The sequence below is a fragment of the Hirundo rustica genome, chromosome 16, assembly GCF_015227805.2.
Source record: "Hirundo rustica isolate bHirRus1 chromosome 16, bHirRus1.pri.v3, whole genome shotgun sequence".
NCBI classification, from domain to species: Eukaryota; Metazoa; Chordata; class Aves; order Passeriformes; family Hirundinidae; genus Hirundo; species Hirundo rustica.
In genome coordinates this window covers 123681-137274 of record NC_053465.1, presented here as the reverse complement: position 1 = coordinate 137274, position 13594 = coordinate 123681, and the positions used below count along the sequence as shown (strand labels likewise).

The 13594-nt window shown below is 36.3% G+C and overlaps 1 protein-coding gene across 8 annotated transcripts in view; it reads left to right on the top strand.

Moving 5' to 3' along the window:
• Positions 1-13594, top strand: part of SULF2 (sulfatase 2) — an 87684-nt gene that overhangs the window by 31934 nt on the left and 42156 nt on the right. For all 8 annotated transcript variants that reach the window (XM_040079884.2, XM_040079881.2, XM_040079882.2 and 5 more), the window contains 3 exons: positions 1960-2206; positions 7554-7793; positions 12318-12469. In XM_040079884.2, coding sequence (XP_039935818.1) covers positions 2032-2206; positions 7554-7793; positions 12318-12469 — 567 coding nt within the window. In that variant the 5' untranslated portion in view covers positions 1960-2031. The remainder of the gene's footprint in view (positions 1-1959; positions 2207-7553; positions 7794-12317; positions 12470-13594) is intronic.

Here is a 13594-nt window from a genome sequence, read left to right as displayed (position 1 = left end):
TTACATACGTAGCAATTTTGGAAGAGAAGAAGGCATTATCTCTACCTCCTCTCTCAAAAAGCTTGTGTCCAAGGATATCTGCCTGCTAAACAAACTTTTTTCTATCCTCCCCTATTGAAACAGATCTAGGTTTCTTTCTTAAGCTGCTTTTGACTACTCTGGACAGTGGCAACACATTGAATCTGACATGATTCTTCCCAGCTGTACTGCTGCAGATGGAATTCTTAGTATAAGGGATGAAAATTGATTTGATTTCTCAGTGTTTCTATTGCTGTAGCCTAGCATATTTCTAAGCAGCAGCAGCAGATACTAAAGCTGCATCTGTACAATTTGAAAGATTTTTCCATACCCATTGGAACAAGTGCTTAGGATATTTAAAAATTTTTCAGTTTCTAGGAAAAAAGGTTACTTCACCTGCCTGTGCAACTCACTGGACAGACTAGTAAGGAAGGAGGATTTTTCATTTCCTCAAAACCTTGTTAGCGTGCAAGTTTGGAAAGTAGCCTTAATAACTATTGCATCATAGTATAGCAATGTATCTGTTTACTTATGTGAGAATTCATTTCTTATATGAGCATAGAAACTGACTATAATTTTTCAGACCAGTGGTTTTGCTATTGCATGAAAACTTTGATTAAGAAAGTATCTCTTAAAGAGCAATTGCTGACAGAGAGGAAGTAGTAATGTGGCTATGAAATAATCTGCTGGAGTAAAAACTGTTTCTGTAGGGACCAAATAGCCAACACGTTTCTTAGGGTAAGACACATTGGGCTATGTTCTTTCTGCTCTGGCATTTCTGGGCTTTACAAAAAGCAGAGAATCTCTCTTGCATAATTTTAAATTGATTTTTCTTCTTGGCACCAGTCCAGAAAAAGACAGGGGGAAAGTAGGGAGTTCATAAAAAACTGACTCATTCATTGCTGGATCTGATAAAATAATTAGTACGATAATTTTCAGTACATTTTCATGTTGTTTTGACTTCTGAAAGCAAGAGAAGATCCCTTTATATCAGAAGATGACTGAGCAAAACTGCGATTTCAAAGGTTTTTCAGCATGCTAATTCATTTTTTGTAATCTCCTTGTAGGAATTGCTAAGAAATTTTTATTGCCTCATTGACAGGGATAATACCAGTTAGATGTGCTCTGTTTTGCAATCAAGTCAATTTTGGAGTATGTGCTCCAATTTGCAATTCAGTCACAGGCAGTGCAAGTCACTTTGGTGCGTCCATTCCCAAACATTTGCAGTAATGGGACTTCAAATGTGTTAATTATTAATAATGGTATTTTTAAAAGCGTATAATCTTGGAAGCCAACAGAAAAGCTAAAAGGATCTCGCACTAACATCAAAGCTGTAGTAGACTTCATACAATATCATACCATAGTTCCAAGATCAGGGCAGCTTTACTCTTTAATGGAATTTGTAAGATAAATCAGTGTATAACAGATCTTCTGTCTGAGTGTTCTCTGACTTTGCAAACATGTTGTTAGCTCAGTTAATTTTGCTATACTCTGTTTAAAAATAATGGTTGATATGGGCTTTTTCTCTTCAACATGTGCATTTTTGATATAAACAAAAATCTCATATGTAAACATATCACTGGAAGGGAAATGGAAGGTGATTGCTATTTATATGTATGAAAGCAAAACAGTTTGAAACCCCGCCAAATCCTTGAACTTGCTGCCAGATCTGAGCTTTGAGTGAAATTTTGTTGCCTACATTGAAAACACCTCATGAATTTAATTTTTCAAATTTCTGCTTCTACCAGGCACTAGAAAAATTACACTTATTTTGCTTTGTTTCTGGTTTTCTTTGTTTTTGTTTCAGAATTTTTTTTTTTTTTTTTTTTGGAGATAAGATTATTCCAAGTACATTGCTTTTTACTTCTTTGGAGGGAACTTGGCTGTTCCTTGATGGGTGAAGACATAGATAAATACTTGTTTCCCTCCTCTCCCTTATAGGACACCTGCAAAGAAAAAGAAATAGAAGCCATTAAGCTACCTTGTTCAGAAAGAACATTAAATCAGCACAACATGGCACAGCATAGTGTTGTCCTTGGATTATTCATGATGACTGTCTTATCACTGTTGGATGGAAGTTCAACTTTCCTGTTAAATCAGCGCCTGAAGGGAAGATTTCAAAGAGACCGTAGAAACATCCGCCCAAACATCATCCTTGTTCTTACTGATGATCAGGATGTAGAACTTGGTAAGAGCCCAGTATAAAGAGAATTTTAGCTAATGAGTATGACACTGCTTTTTCTTGAAGGTAGGTTCCTATGTTCATAATAAGAATTCTTTTTCAGTGTGAGAAATGATAGGAAGAACAAGTTTAAACCTGCCCTTATGTAGAACATCCTTTCTATCTGCTTGCAATTCAGGGACAGCAAAAGTTAGTCCCAAAATATTAAAGTTCCTGTTTCTGTGGAAATACACGGTTCGTACCTGTCTGTCTTCATCTAAACACCTAAACTTTGCTTCTGGCAATTGCAAATATAACTTGGGACGTTGCATGCCAAAACAGTAGTTTTAAATTCGTAACTGATAATTGCACCATGTAATTATCCAAATTATTTTGTGTAATTGCAGGCATTCATTACGTGCACAATTTTAATTTTATTTACTTAAATGTTACCTAACACTGTCATACTATTCTTGTAATTGTCCATGTAGATGTGTAGTTGATTACTGACCAAAATGACACGGAATAAAAAGATCTACTCTGTTATCAATGCTATGTTAATTGTTGAAGAAAGGAGATGAAGATTAAACACATGCTTTGCCTAATGATTTGGAATAATGAATTAACTGGCAGAGTTTGCCTTTTGTTATGTTACCTGAACAAGCTTGTATTTTAGAAGTGACTAAGTCAAATCAGTTAACGTTAATAATTTTGCATTAGAATTATACTCTCATGTGCGTATAAAGCCTGAGTCATCTGAAAAATGAGAGCTCATATTATGTGTACTCTGGTGGGGGGAGTTTTACCACCAAATTTTTCTGCATCCAATTTCTAGCGTGGATAGGAAAATTTGGAAAACAGACCTCACAGAAGAAGTAGAACATAAAGTTAATCAACTTGTACTTCTCATACACTTTTTCATCTTGTTGAGAAGTTAATCACAGCAACATGGCAGTCTCTTTACAGGTGCCTCCTTCATATCAATATTACCGTATCTCTGCAGTATCATAGATGTCACGTTATTCTCCGGTGTTAAGAAAGCCTGCTATGGAAGTAATCTCATGAAAGTAAATGTCATTCAAATTACCAGGATCAGATGTTGTTGTTGTTACCGCCTTTTTTTAGTGGTTATTTAGATCACAAATAAAGCAATTTCAAGAACATATATCACAAAGAACCCAAGTATGTTTAGGTGGTCCTAAAAAATTTATCGTCTTATATTTTATGCTGGCTTTTGTGTTTCTGATGCAATTGTCTAAGTCCTTTGGGCAGTGTATTTCACTTCTCTGATAACTTGATGGTCTCCAGTTTCAAGGATAATGGGCATGCGTCCATGCAAATTAGAATCTCACTAAGGAAAATCCACTTGATGAAGCTGAGATTGGAAATTTGTCATTTGCCACTAATGATTTTGGGAGACCCAATATTTGTTTGAATTAATTTTTGTTCTCGCCTGTTGTCTGGTGAGCTGTCCAAGTTAATCAAAATTGCCATTTGTGGTGATTGTGGTTAGTGCATTTAAGAAAGATGAAAATAAGATGTGAGTTACAAATAAAAGCTAAGGAAAAGTTGGAAGCTATGGAAGCATAGCAGAGAAAGCTTTGGTTAAGATTTCATCTGTTTCTACGAATATTCTGTAACTGATGGATCTTCTAGCTTTCATTGTTCTTTTGTAGCTACTTTGGAGGTGAAAGGGAATACAACACAATCTCAAGTGCCTTTAATAGCCTTTCATTTATTTAAAGATAGATTAAGTTATGTGCCATTCGCATTACTGTTAATCATGAGTTTTACTTGGGAAACCAAACCTCAGCCTTGAATTTGAAGAAGGAAAATACTGATGAAGGGCTGGTAGATTGAATGCAGATTCTCTGGAGGAGGAGTGTAGATTGTAATGGTTACAAATGGGAGATGACAAATGAGAACACCAAGAGCTACTGACACATACATCTTTGATAGACGGTCTAATAAAAAGAGTTGTATTGACAAGCATAATATAAAGAAGAGGAACAAGGAATAATTGATTAGGAACAAAGACTTTTTTTTCCTCATTACAGCCATTAAAATCCAAGTTAGTAATATGCTGATGTCCCCTGTGTGGTGGACTCTCCAGCTGAGTTAGGTTTGCCTACCATACTACTATGGCTTTAACAAACCAGCTCATTTGATAGTCTAGCTGGAGAAAGATCTGATTATTTAGGAGCTATTTCAACCGCATTAGAGAAATCTGAATGAGGGATGATTTGTATGTTTTGAGACCTTCCTCTGAAAAGGTACAGAAGTAGCATGGAAGATAATTTTTCTTGTGGAGATGGGGCTTTAGAGCTTTGTTAAATGTGAGGGTGTCTTGGAGTGAAGAAAAGGCAATGCAGATGTGAAAAGGGTGTCTAATGTGTTTCAAATACAATTAAAAAAATAAGTCTTATGGGGACAATTAAATAATATTCTGGGGTTCAGTTTCTTGGAAAAAATTCTGAGGTTGTGTTTCAGAGTAAGGAAATCGCTTGATACTGACAAATACAAGTTCTTCAGCAGTTGGAGCTCCATAAGACGTAAATTTTTCCCTCCAACAAAACATAACTAATAGGAAGTCAGTATTATTTCATAAATAATTGGTATATTTTCTCCATTAATATTAGTCAAAATATCAGTTTTATCCCTAAGGTGAACTGTGAAGATATGCAAAGTTATGGAAGGACACATTTGAAGTGAAGTTTCAACATAAAGTTTGCTTAGTTTTGTTCACTGAGTAACTTTTAACACACCACATTGATTAAACTTCCATATTTTCACAGTAGTCAATGAATGTTTTCTTAAAATGTCTTAGAAATTTTAACTGCTAGATTTTTGTTTATTGTTAGCGGTTTTAGATGGGTAGCAGAATATTTTCTGAATTAAATATTGACACTTTCAAAGCATGACTTCCTGTTTTACATCCACTAGTGAAACCTCAGAAGGCTTTCTAGCTCAGAAGGTGATGTGGTGAGGTTCCACTTGCTGATTAACACATAAGTAATCTGCCCGAGAATGGATGTCTGTGTATTGGAGGCAAACTGAAGAAAATAAATTTTGATTGGCTGGTTAAATGCTGTTTAAAATATTTAAAGCTGGCCTATTTAAGATTATACAGACGAGTATGCTGGATTTTTACCTTGCGCTGCCATGTCACTCTGTGTTAGTTCTCAAGCTGGAGAAGCAGATTAGATCATATGTTTTTGTGTAAAGACTGTTGATATATAGGGCATTGTCATTACAGCAGTACAGCTTCTTTTATTAAAGAAATTTACTGTCCCCAAGGGAAGCCTTAACATGTACTGGTATTTATGCACAGATGCCTTTGTCATTTAAAGGGGTTGTTAAATTGTATTTCAATATCGGGTAATAAAACATTCTTTCAGACTGCCTATTTATGCCTGGGCTAGCTCATAAGACAACACAGAGGAAACATCCACAGTTCTCAGGCTCACATAATATATAATTAGCTGTTATAATTAACTGTGCTGCTAGTACCTTTAAGCACTAACACTTAAACCACAGCTATTATAGAAACAAAAAAGTAAAATCTTGCTTTCTTCAGAAACTCCTTTTTGATATGTGAAGTTTAGCAAGTTTAAGGGGGCAGTGCAGTAACGTGCCTTGGTTCTTGTCACAGAGTGATGTGACATGCTCTGACCCGAGAAATGCACAGTTTTGTTTTTTGTGGGTGTTGTTGTGTTTTTTTTTTTTTTTTTTTTTTTTTTTTTTTTTTTTTAATACCCATTTCAACAAAATGGTCTCAGACTAATGCCATGGCAGTTTTTAGGTAAAATGATCTACTGCAGCAGTTAGCCTTCCTTCATGGTGCCAGAGAGTCAGATTTTTTATATGGCTTATGACCATTTTCCCTCTAGATTTTGACTCCTGGTTATATCAATGTTCTCTGTATCAATCAACTTATTGTTGCATTTTCATCATGAAATCCCTGCATAAAGAGCTTAGAAGAAACCTAAATCCGTTATTGACAGAAACAATATAGTTTGTGCCAGATGGTTGCAGAATGCATTGATTAAAGCTGAACTGTTAATCCAACTCAGCCTTGGGCAAGTTAACCCCAGCCCTATTCTAGCATGAGCCCATACCCTCCTCTCCATGTTGTCAATTGGCTTTCTCTGCTCATAACAAGGAGGGAGGGTTGGTGATGAACAGGTTTAATCTCCTCTGCAAGGTCATGTTGTTGACAGGTACCATGACAAATTCTGTAGAAAATGGAAATTCTTCCTAGATCAAGAAAATTTTTCCTAACTTGCTCTGATGTAGTTTTAACTATTTTTCACTGATAGAGGAGGGAAACTAAATTTCTTTTTTCTATCATCCTTGGTGTTTCTAGGTTTAGGAAGAGTGCTGATATGGATCCAGATTTAGCTGGGCAGATGTCTATGGTAAAGATCTAGTCTTTGACCAAAACCAAAGTTTTTAACAGTCCATTTCTGTCTAAATGAACAGAAAAACCATTTAGGCAGCACTGTGGCATTCACTAATTGTTGTCAAAAAGACTTTTATTCATGTTATCCCAATTTATCCAAGTCCCTTTCTTACTTGTTTTTAGACAATGATTATATAAAACATTGTGTTACCTGCCCCAAGTAGTAACCTAAAAATCTGATTCTGCAGAATCAAGCCTAAGAAAATGTAGATAGTAAGACTGTTACCAGAATGGATGAAGCAGATAGCTCAGTGAACCTGTTTTGGAAATTACTATGGGAGCTTTTTGGTGTCTTTGTTTCGGTGACAATTACAGAAATCAATACCTCCTAACACCTCACATTAGGGATTAGAATGGTTTAACTAGAGAACAACTCTAGCAGACCCTTCTTGAGCAGTAGTTTGAACTAAATAGTCTTCCAAACGAAATGATTCTGTGGTTACAACCCTCAGCCTTTTGCATAAAGCTGGTACAAAAGGTAGTGTTTCAGGTTTCTTGTGAAACCAAAGATTAAAAGACACTAATGGAGTTTGGAAGCTTTGGTCAGGGTTGCTGCATAAAGTACTTTTCATCCTCAGCTGCTGGAACAGTACTAGCAGCTCCAGAAGGGATGTCGCGATGCTGCAGATAGTTATGGTTGTAAATCTTGGATTTAGAGAGAGAGAAATGATAGTAGCATTATGATTTATGTCAACAGCCTTGAGTCAAATCTTTGCTTAGAAATACTTCAGTGTTTAGTCCTTACTGAAACAATGGGAGAACTCCACTGAGGTGGGATGAGTAATCTCTCTGGATTTGGGTTCACTTAGGGATAATAATGCCCTTACTACTTGTGCTTCCTTTGGATCTCTAGCATCTGAGCTCTTGTGACTGAAACAAGGAGATAATTCTGAAATGTTTTCCCTCTTTCAGGTTCCATGCAAGTGATGAATAAAACAAGGCGTATCATGGAACACGGAGGTGCTCATTTTGTCAATGCCTTTGTGACAACGCCCATGTGCTGCCCATCTCGCTCCTCTATCCTGACGGGGAAGTACGTCCACAACCACAACACTTACACTAACAATGAGAACTGTTCTTCTCCATCCTGGCAGGCTCAGCATGAAATACGCACCTTTGCAGTGTACCTCAACAATACAGGGTACAGGACAGGTAAGATCAAGGCTGGGCCCATCTGAAAGCTTCCTTAGACTTACTAGTACAGAGGCTAATGTATATAATATTTTAATTCTAATTTCTTCTTGACTGCAGCAGTGTATAATGCCAGAGCTTAAGTGCTGGTTTAGCTTCCTTGTATTTTTACTTGAGGAAATTTTTATTTACAAAGAGACAACAGAAATCCCAAGACTTCTGTTTTTCAGAAGGTGAGAATAAAATGCTTTGCGTGTTTGAACTGAAGGCCTAGCAAACCTAGAATATGGCCTACAATTACCTGAAGTGTGCAGAAAACCCAAGAAAGATGCTATGAAAAGGAATTAGTGCTTTGACTTTTTTCATAAAACTGATATATTAAACAAATTAAGAGAGAAGGGACTGGTCCTTTTGTGCTTCGGGGCAGTCAGCTGGTATGATTTGTCTAGACAATCAATTCCCAGAAAGGTGTTCAGGAATAATTGGCAAGATGAAATGTGCTTCTGAGGAACAAATTATCCTCTTTGCATGTGTGCACCTCAGGAACAAATATCATGTAGAATGGATTTCAGAAAACACGTAGCATATGTTTCACATCTAATTCCATCTTGCTTCCTCCCAACATCAGATTTAGGTGTTTTGCCTGTGACAGTGGTTTTGTTATATTTCTCACTAATGCCTTTTGTCATGATGAGAAATGGTAATAAACCTGTTTCTTTTTGTGTTATTTATAGTGTATATGTACTGCAATATTGTATTATACTCATTATTAATAGTATGTGTCTTTTCCCTTGAATTCGTAGTTATTTGATGTTTCCATAAACTAGTATAAGCCTTGAGTAGTAATTGTAACAAGATCATTATTTTCTCTCTAAATGTTCACATGAATTTTGTGTGTTATTACTTCAAAGTCTTGGTCTTTAAGTGATTTCCTTGTTTTGTTTTTCTAAAATGAAGACCTGAATTAATCTGGAAAGAAACAAACTAGGGAAAGTGCTCGTACCTTATTATTTGCTTGTTGTTCCCCTCCATTTGTTGTTCCTGGCTCTAGTACCGGTGAGCATATGAGTATCAAACGAAGGTTAATGTTTTATTCTTCACAGATTATTTGGTTTGTGTTTACTGAGCTTTGTCTGTTGTAATATTTTTTATATTTAGTGGTTGTATTTCAAGATCCTGCATTTTTTACTAATTTGCATTGTTAGTGTTCTGGTGTTCATATGTCTTACATTTTTTTCATTAACTTAATGTTTAAATTTAGGCCCAAGATCTTAGTGAACCTTTATTACATTTTCCTCTCTTAATTTGGAAACTAATTTATTGGAACACATAGAAATAGGGGTTTTACAAGTACAAAGTGATCATAAGGTGAAAATTAGATCGTCATTCATGTAGTTAAATGTGACATGCTGTATACAAATTTAAATGGAAATTGCTGTAATTGGAGGCTGGCATTCATTTCTGTTCTCCAGTTAAAGTCTGGAGTTATCCACTATGAAGGATGTCAGCAGTAATAAGGTATTTTTTACCTTTTATTTTTCCTTCCCTCTCCCTGCCCCCCCTCCCCTTCACCAGAGATTGATTAGCTTTACCTGCTTCAGAGACAGCAGGAGATTGTACTTGAGAACCTTGTCTACTCAGTTTTTCAAGTTTCAAAAGAAACCTGCTAAGGAGAATATTTTGAAGGTTATGAATAAAGTTTCTCTGCAATGGAGAGTCCTCCTGGAACATGACTACGGTGAACAGAGGAAGATACAGAAAGCACAGGAATTAATTAATTTGTTTGTTTGTTTTATTTTTGAGGTCCTTTGGTTTGCCCTGCAGATGTACAGTTTAGCTTCTTAATTCCTTGGTTTCGATGTGGTTGGTTTGTTTGTTGGTTTGGGCAGGTTTTTTGTTTGTTTATTTGTGGGTTTTTTAAAGGAGTAGGAAAAGAGGCAATGAGGAGTAAAGCTTTTTGAGGCTTGCTTTTTTTATTTCAGTTCGTAACCTTGGCGTGAGAAAGCTTTTTAATCAATTCATAATTCAGGCCTCCCTGTGTTTTTTCTCTCCACTTTCCTCTTTTGTGTAATTTTGAAGGCAAAAATTGTACTCTTCTACTCCATTTCATAGCTTCTGTCTGTTTTTCTTTTCTGCTGCCGGTTTCACATCTCCTTTGCCACTTCCTTATCCACTGTGATTTCTCTGTGTTTTGTTCAATTGCAAAAGATGATTTTTCTGGGGATCAGTCTTTCTGCACTGTGGTGTGATCTCTGGGGTAGTGGCATTTGTGGCTGGGATCTAGAGCCTTGTTCTGTTGCTGACACCTTTGGGAATGTGCTAGTCACATACAGGCAGGAGAGAGCAATGTGTGGTGCAAGTTTTTCTTGCACAAGTTACAAGTGAAATACAGGCGATGGAAAAGGTGCGTCTTCCCCCTAGTTGTTTCTTTGGTTTCAGCCTTGGTTGTCAGTTTTATATTTTTTAACTTTGGCACTTTTAAAAGCTTGATCAACTTTGTTAGGCACTGTACTTGGAAGAATAGAGAGGCCAAGCTCAAGGGAAATTCAGTCTTTGGCTGTAACAGCCAGGGTTTTGACTGTCATGCACAGGCTTGCTGTCACTTTATGTTGATTAATTAAATAGCATGGGAATACAGAGGGTGGGTTTCCTTTCAACAAGGGAAGCCATTGAGGCAATAGATATTACAAGTATGTTGTGTTCTGCATTACCTTGTCTCACAACTTAAAAACTGCCAGTCGTGAGTAGCAACACATGCTATGTAGCCACACACCTTCCCACAACTCGAGTTCCCTATCTCCATATATTCTCCCATAGCATAATATGGGAAATTGAGCAAGAAGGGCAGTTTATCTAAGTAAACTTATTCAGCGGATGAATCAATCTTTAGAAAAGTCACTGTAAAGGACATCTGAATCATGACTAATTTAAAATAGTGGATGCTGGTACTTCAGCCTAGAGCAGGACATGATTAGAATGGAAAAGAAAAGAGATCCTGTGACAAACATTCCTGAATGGCAGTTGTCTGCCAAGTGCTCCTGTGTAAACATTTGTAATGGTCTGTTTTCTATGAACGTATGCATCTTCCTGTGAGATAGGTTTTAAAATGCACAATGCATTGTTGCATACTTTGGTCCTGCATCAACAAATACCAAGATGTTGCATTGGAATACAGATATAAAGTTTCTTTTGATCTTAATTATTGAGGAAAGGCTGTATTTTCTGCTCGTCCACCTGGCTGAATGATGAGGTCTTAAATTGATGAAATAGAGTATTTTGTCAGCCTTCTCTGCAGTCAGGAAATGAAAAGACATGTTTATCTTAAGAAATTCAAAAGAACTAGGGATGGTGGGTCAATTGCAGCCTGGAAGAAGGACACTTTTGCTTCAGTGCTTTTTCTGAGAGAGTTCCCTTAATTTATGTTGTGTCTGAATAAGGCTCAATGTGCAGCAAGCGCAGTACACATTTTGACTCACTTCCCCTCCTTGTTCCTCTTGAGCAGTACTCTATAGCACAGCTAACCCTATTCCTTAAATGAACATGTCAACAAAGGGAGAAGCTGCTGCTTGTATGGTAATGTGTCGCTATCTGTCTGTGGTGCTCAGCCTGGGCTTGAATTATATGAAGAATTAATAAAATGCTATTTTGCGCCAGTTGTGTATTTGAGGCTGGAGAAAAGTGGTTGTGCGAGGTCCATCTCTACCATTATAAAATACTTACTTGGAATAAAAGCAATAATCATTCTCAGCATTTTCATGGGGCTTTAGAATAATTAACTAGTTAATTAATTAAAATTAAGTGACAATTTTCCATTTCCTTCCATTAATATTAGAGCAAGAGGATACAGTGGCTGACTGCATTCAAGTCAGTATTTTGTACTTCACTGTCTGAACTTTTGGTATTTTAAAGTGATTTTAACATTAAATTATAAGAAGGAGAAGAAAGGCTATTGGTAAATATTTCTGAGGTTCATTCCCCCTTTAATAAACATGTGGCCAGTTTTTGATATCTAGATACTGGTCAGAAGTAAAATTCCTAGATTAACTGTTCCCTGGTGTAGAATATGCACTCTGCAATAGTTGCTGCTTTCTGGTTTTTTATTACAGAAATGCTTTAAAACTTAACTGAAGTTGGTCTTTGTGTATAATTGCTTGATGGGGAATAATCGGTAACCTGAAAAGTCAAAGCACAAGCAGAAAAAGAACCAGAATAGTGAAATACTTCCTACAAGGTCCTGTGCAGATGAAAAGCAACGTGAAGAAGAGATGCAAGTTTCATCCACCCTCCAGTGCCCCATCAAATATGCCATATTGCACTTCTCTGTCATGTTATCTACATATAAAGAAATCAAATATAAATTTAAATCAGATATAAATTTTAAAAAAGCAGAGGCAAGTTTAAGACTCAGAACTTATCTCTTTTCTTAGATCTGTTGTGATGGAGAGAACAAAGTTATTTTAAGAAAAACAAGACAAGAATGAATCTGTTTAACTGTAGTGTTTCTGTTATGCCTTCTTACTATATTTCTGCTTTCTCTACCCCTAGCTTTCTTTGGAAAGTACCTTAATGAATACAATGGCTCCTATGTGCCTCCTGGTTGGAAAGAATGGGTTGGATTACTTAAAAATTCTCGATTTTACAACTACACACTCTGTAGAAATGGCGTGAAGGAGAAGCATGGATATGACTACTCCAGGGTAGGTCCTGTTGATTTATTTCTATTAACATTTGGACATGACCACAAGAAAGCTGCGTTTTATGGTTTCAGTCTCTTTTTGTACTTGAAAGCTGCCATGTGTAACATTATCTACAACCAGTAACAGTAGTGCTGGGACTTTCTTACTTTCTATTCTGGGAAGGTTATGTTACCAAAAACATTGTTACTAACAGGGGAAACAAGTAAAATAATGTTAGACTGTATTAAACATTGCAAGCTGAAGATGTAAAAGTAGACTTAAATGCTTCATGTTAACTACTTCTATGCTCTGTATGATAATTATTGTGGCAGTGGAATTACACAAACATTAATGAGGTAAGAATCCATTTCCTTCCAGCTAGACCTACCCTTTTAGTTTAAGGAACTTCTTTCACAGCAACGCTATTAAGTAGTATTCACAAAATCTTGGTACAATTTGTGATAATTCTGAATGATTAGAGAATTTAACTATTATGTTTGTATTTCTGTGCATACAGATGAATGTGCTTTTTAATATCGTTTCAAGGATGTTATATCCTGAACAAACTTACAAAAATGCTTTGTAGACATTGTCAAATGCAGCTTTATTTTTTCTCATCTAACATGTTACAGCTTAAAATCTGTTTATGGTCAGGAATATGTTTATTTCAGCTAAAAGTGTTCCTTTCCAAAGGAACCAGCTTTAGTGAAGTCTTAAAGTACTCAGAAGTGACTCTGAAGTATATGATGGTAGCTAAATCTGTCCATAAACTGCTCCAGTTTGTGTATTATTAAGGATGTTGATTTACTCTGGAGCGATTTGTAATGTACATTTGTTTAACATGTTTTGTTCGCTTTCTCTTATTGATTGCAAATCCTGCCTTCCTGTTTGCGTTTCATTCGCATTGTGTTCACAGCCAGTTTCTTCTTTAAAAGGTTGATGTCTGGGATTTCCTGTCTATGATTTCCACTTTCCTATTTGCCTTTTATAATTGGATGTACTTTGTGCTGAGAGATAAAACTTCACAGTCTTCTAGGGTTACCTTTTCCATCACCAGCTGCTAAGGGGAAGGGGCAAACTACTGTTTTCCTTCTGATCTATGAAGAATGACAGAGCTAGTCTTTACAGCTGTGTACTGAAATGGTT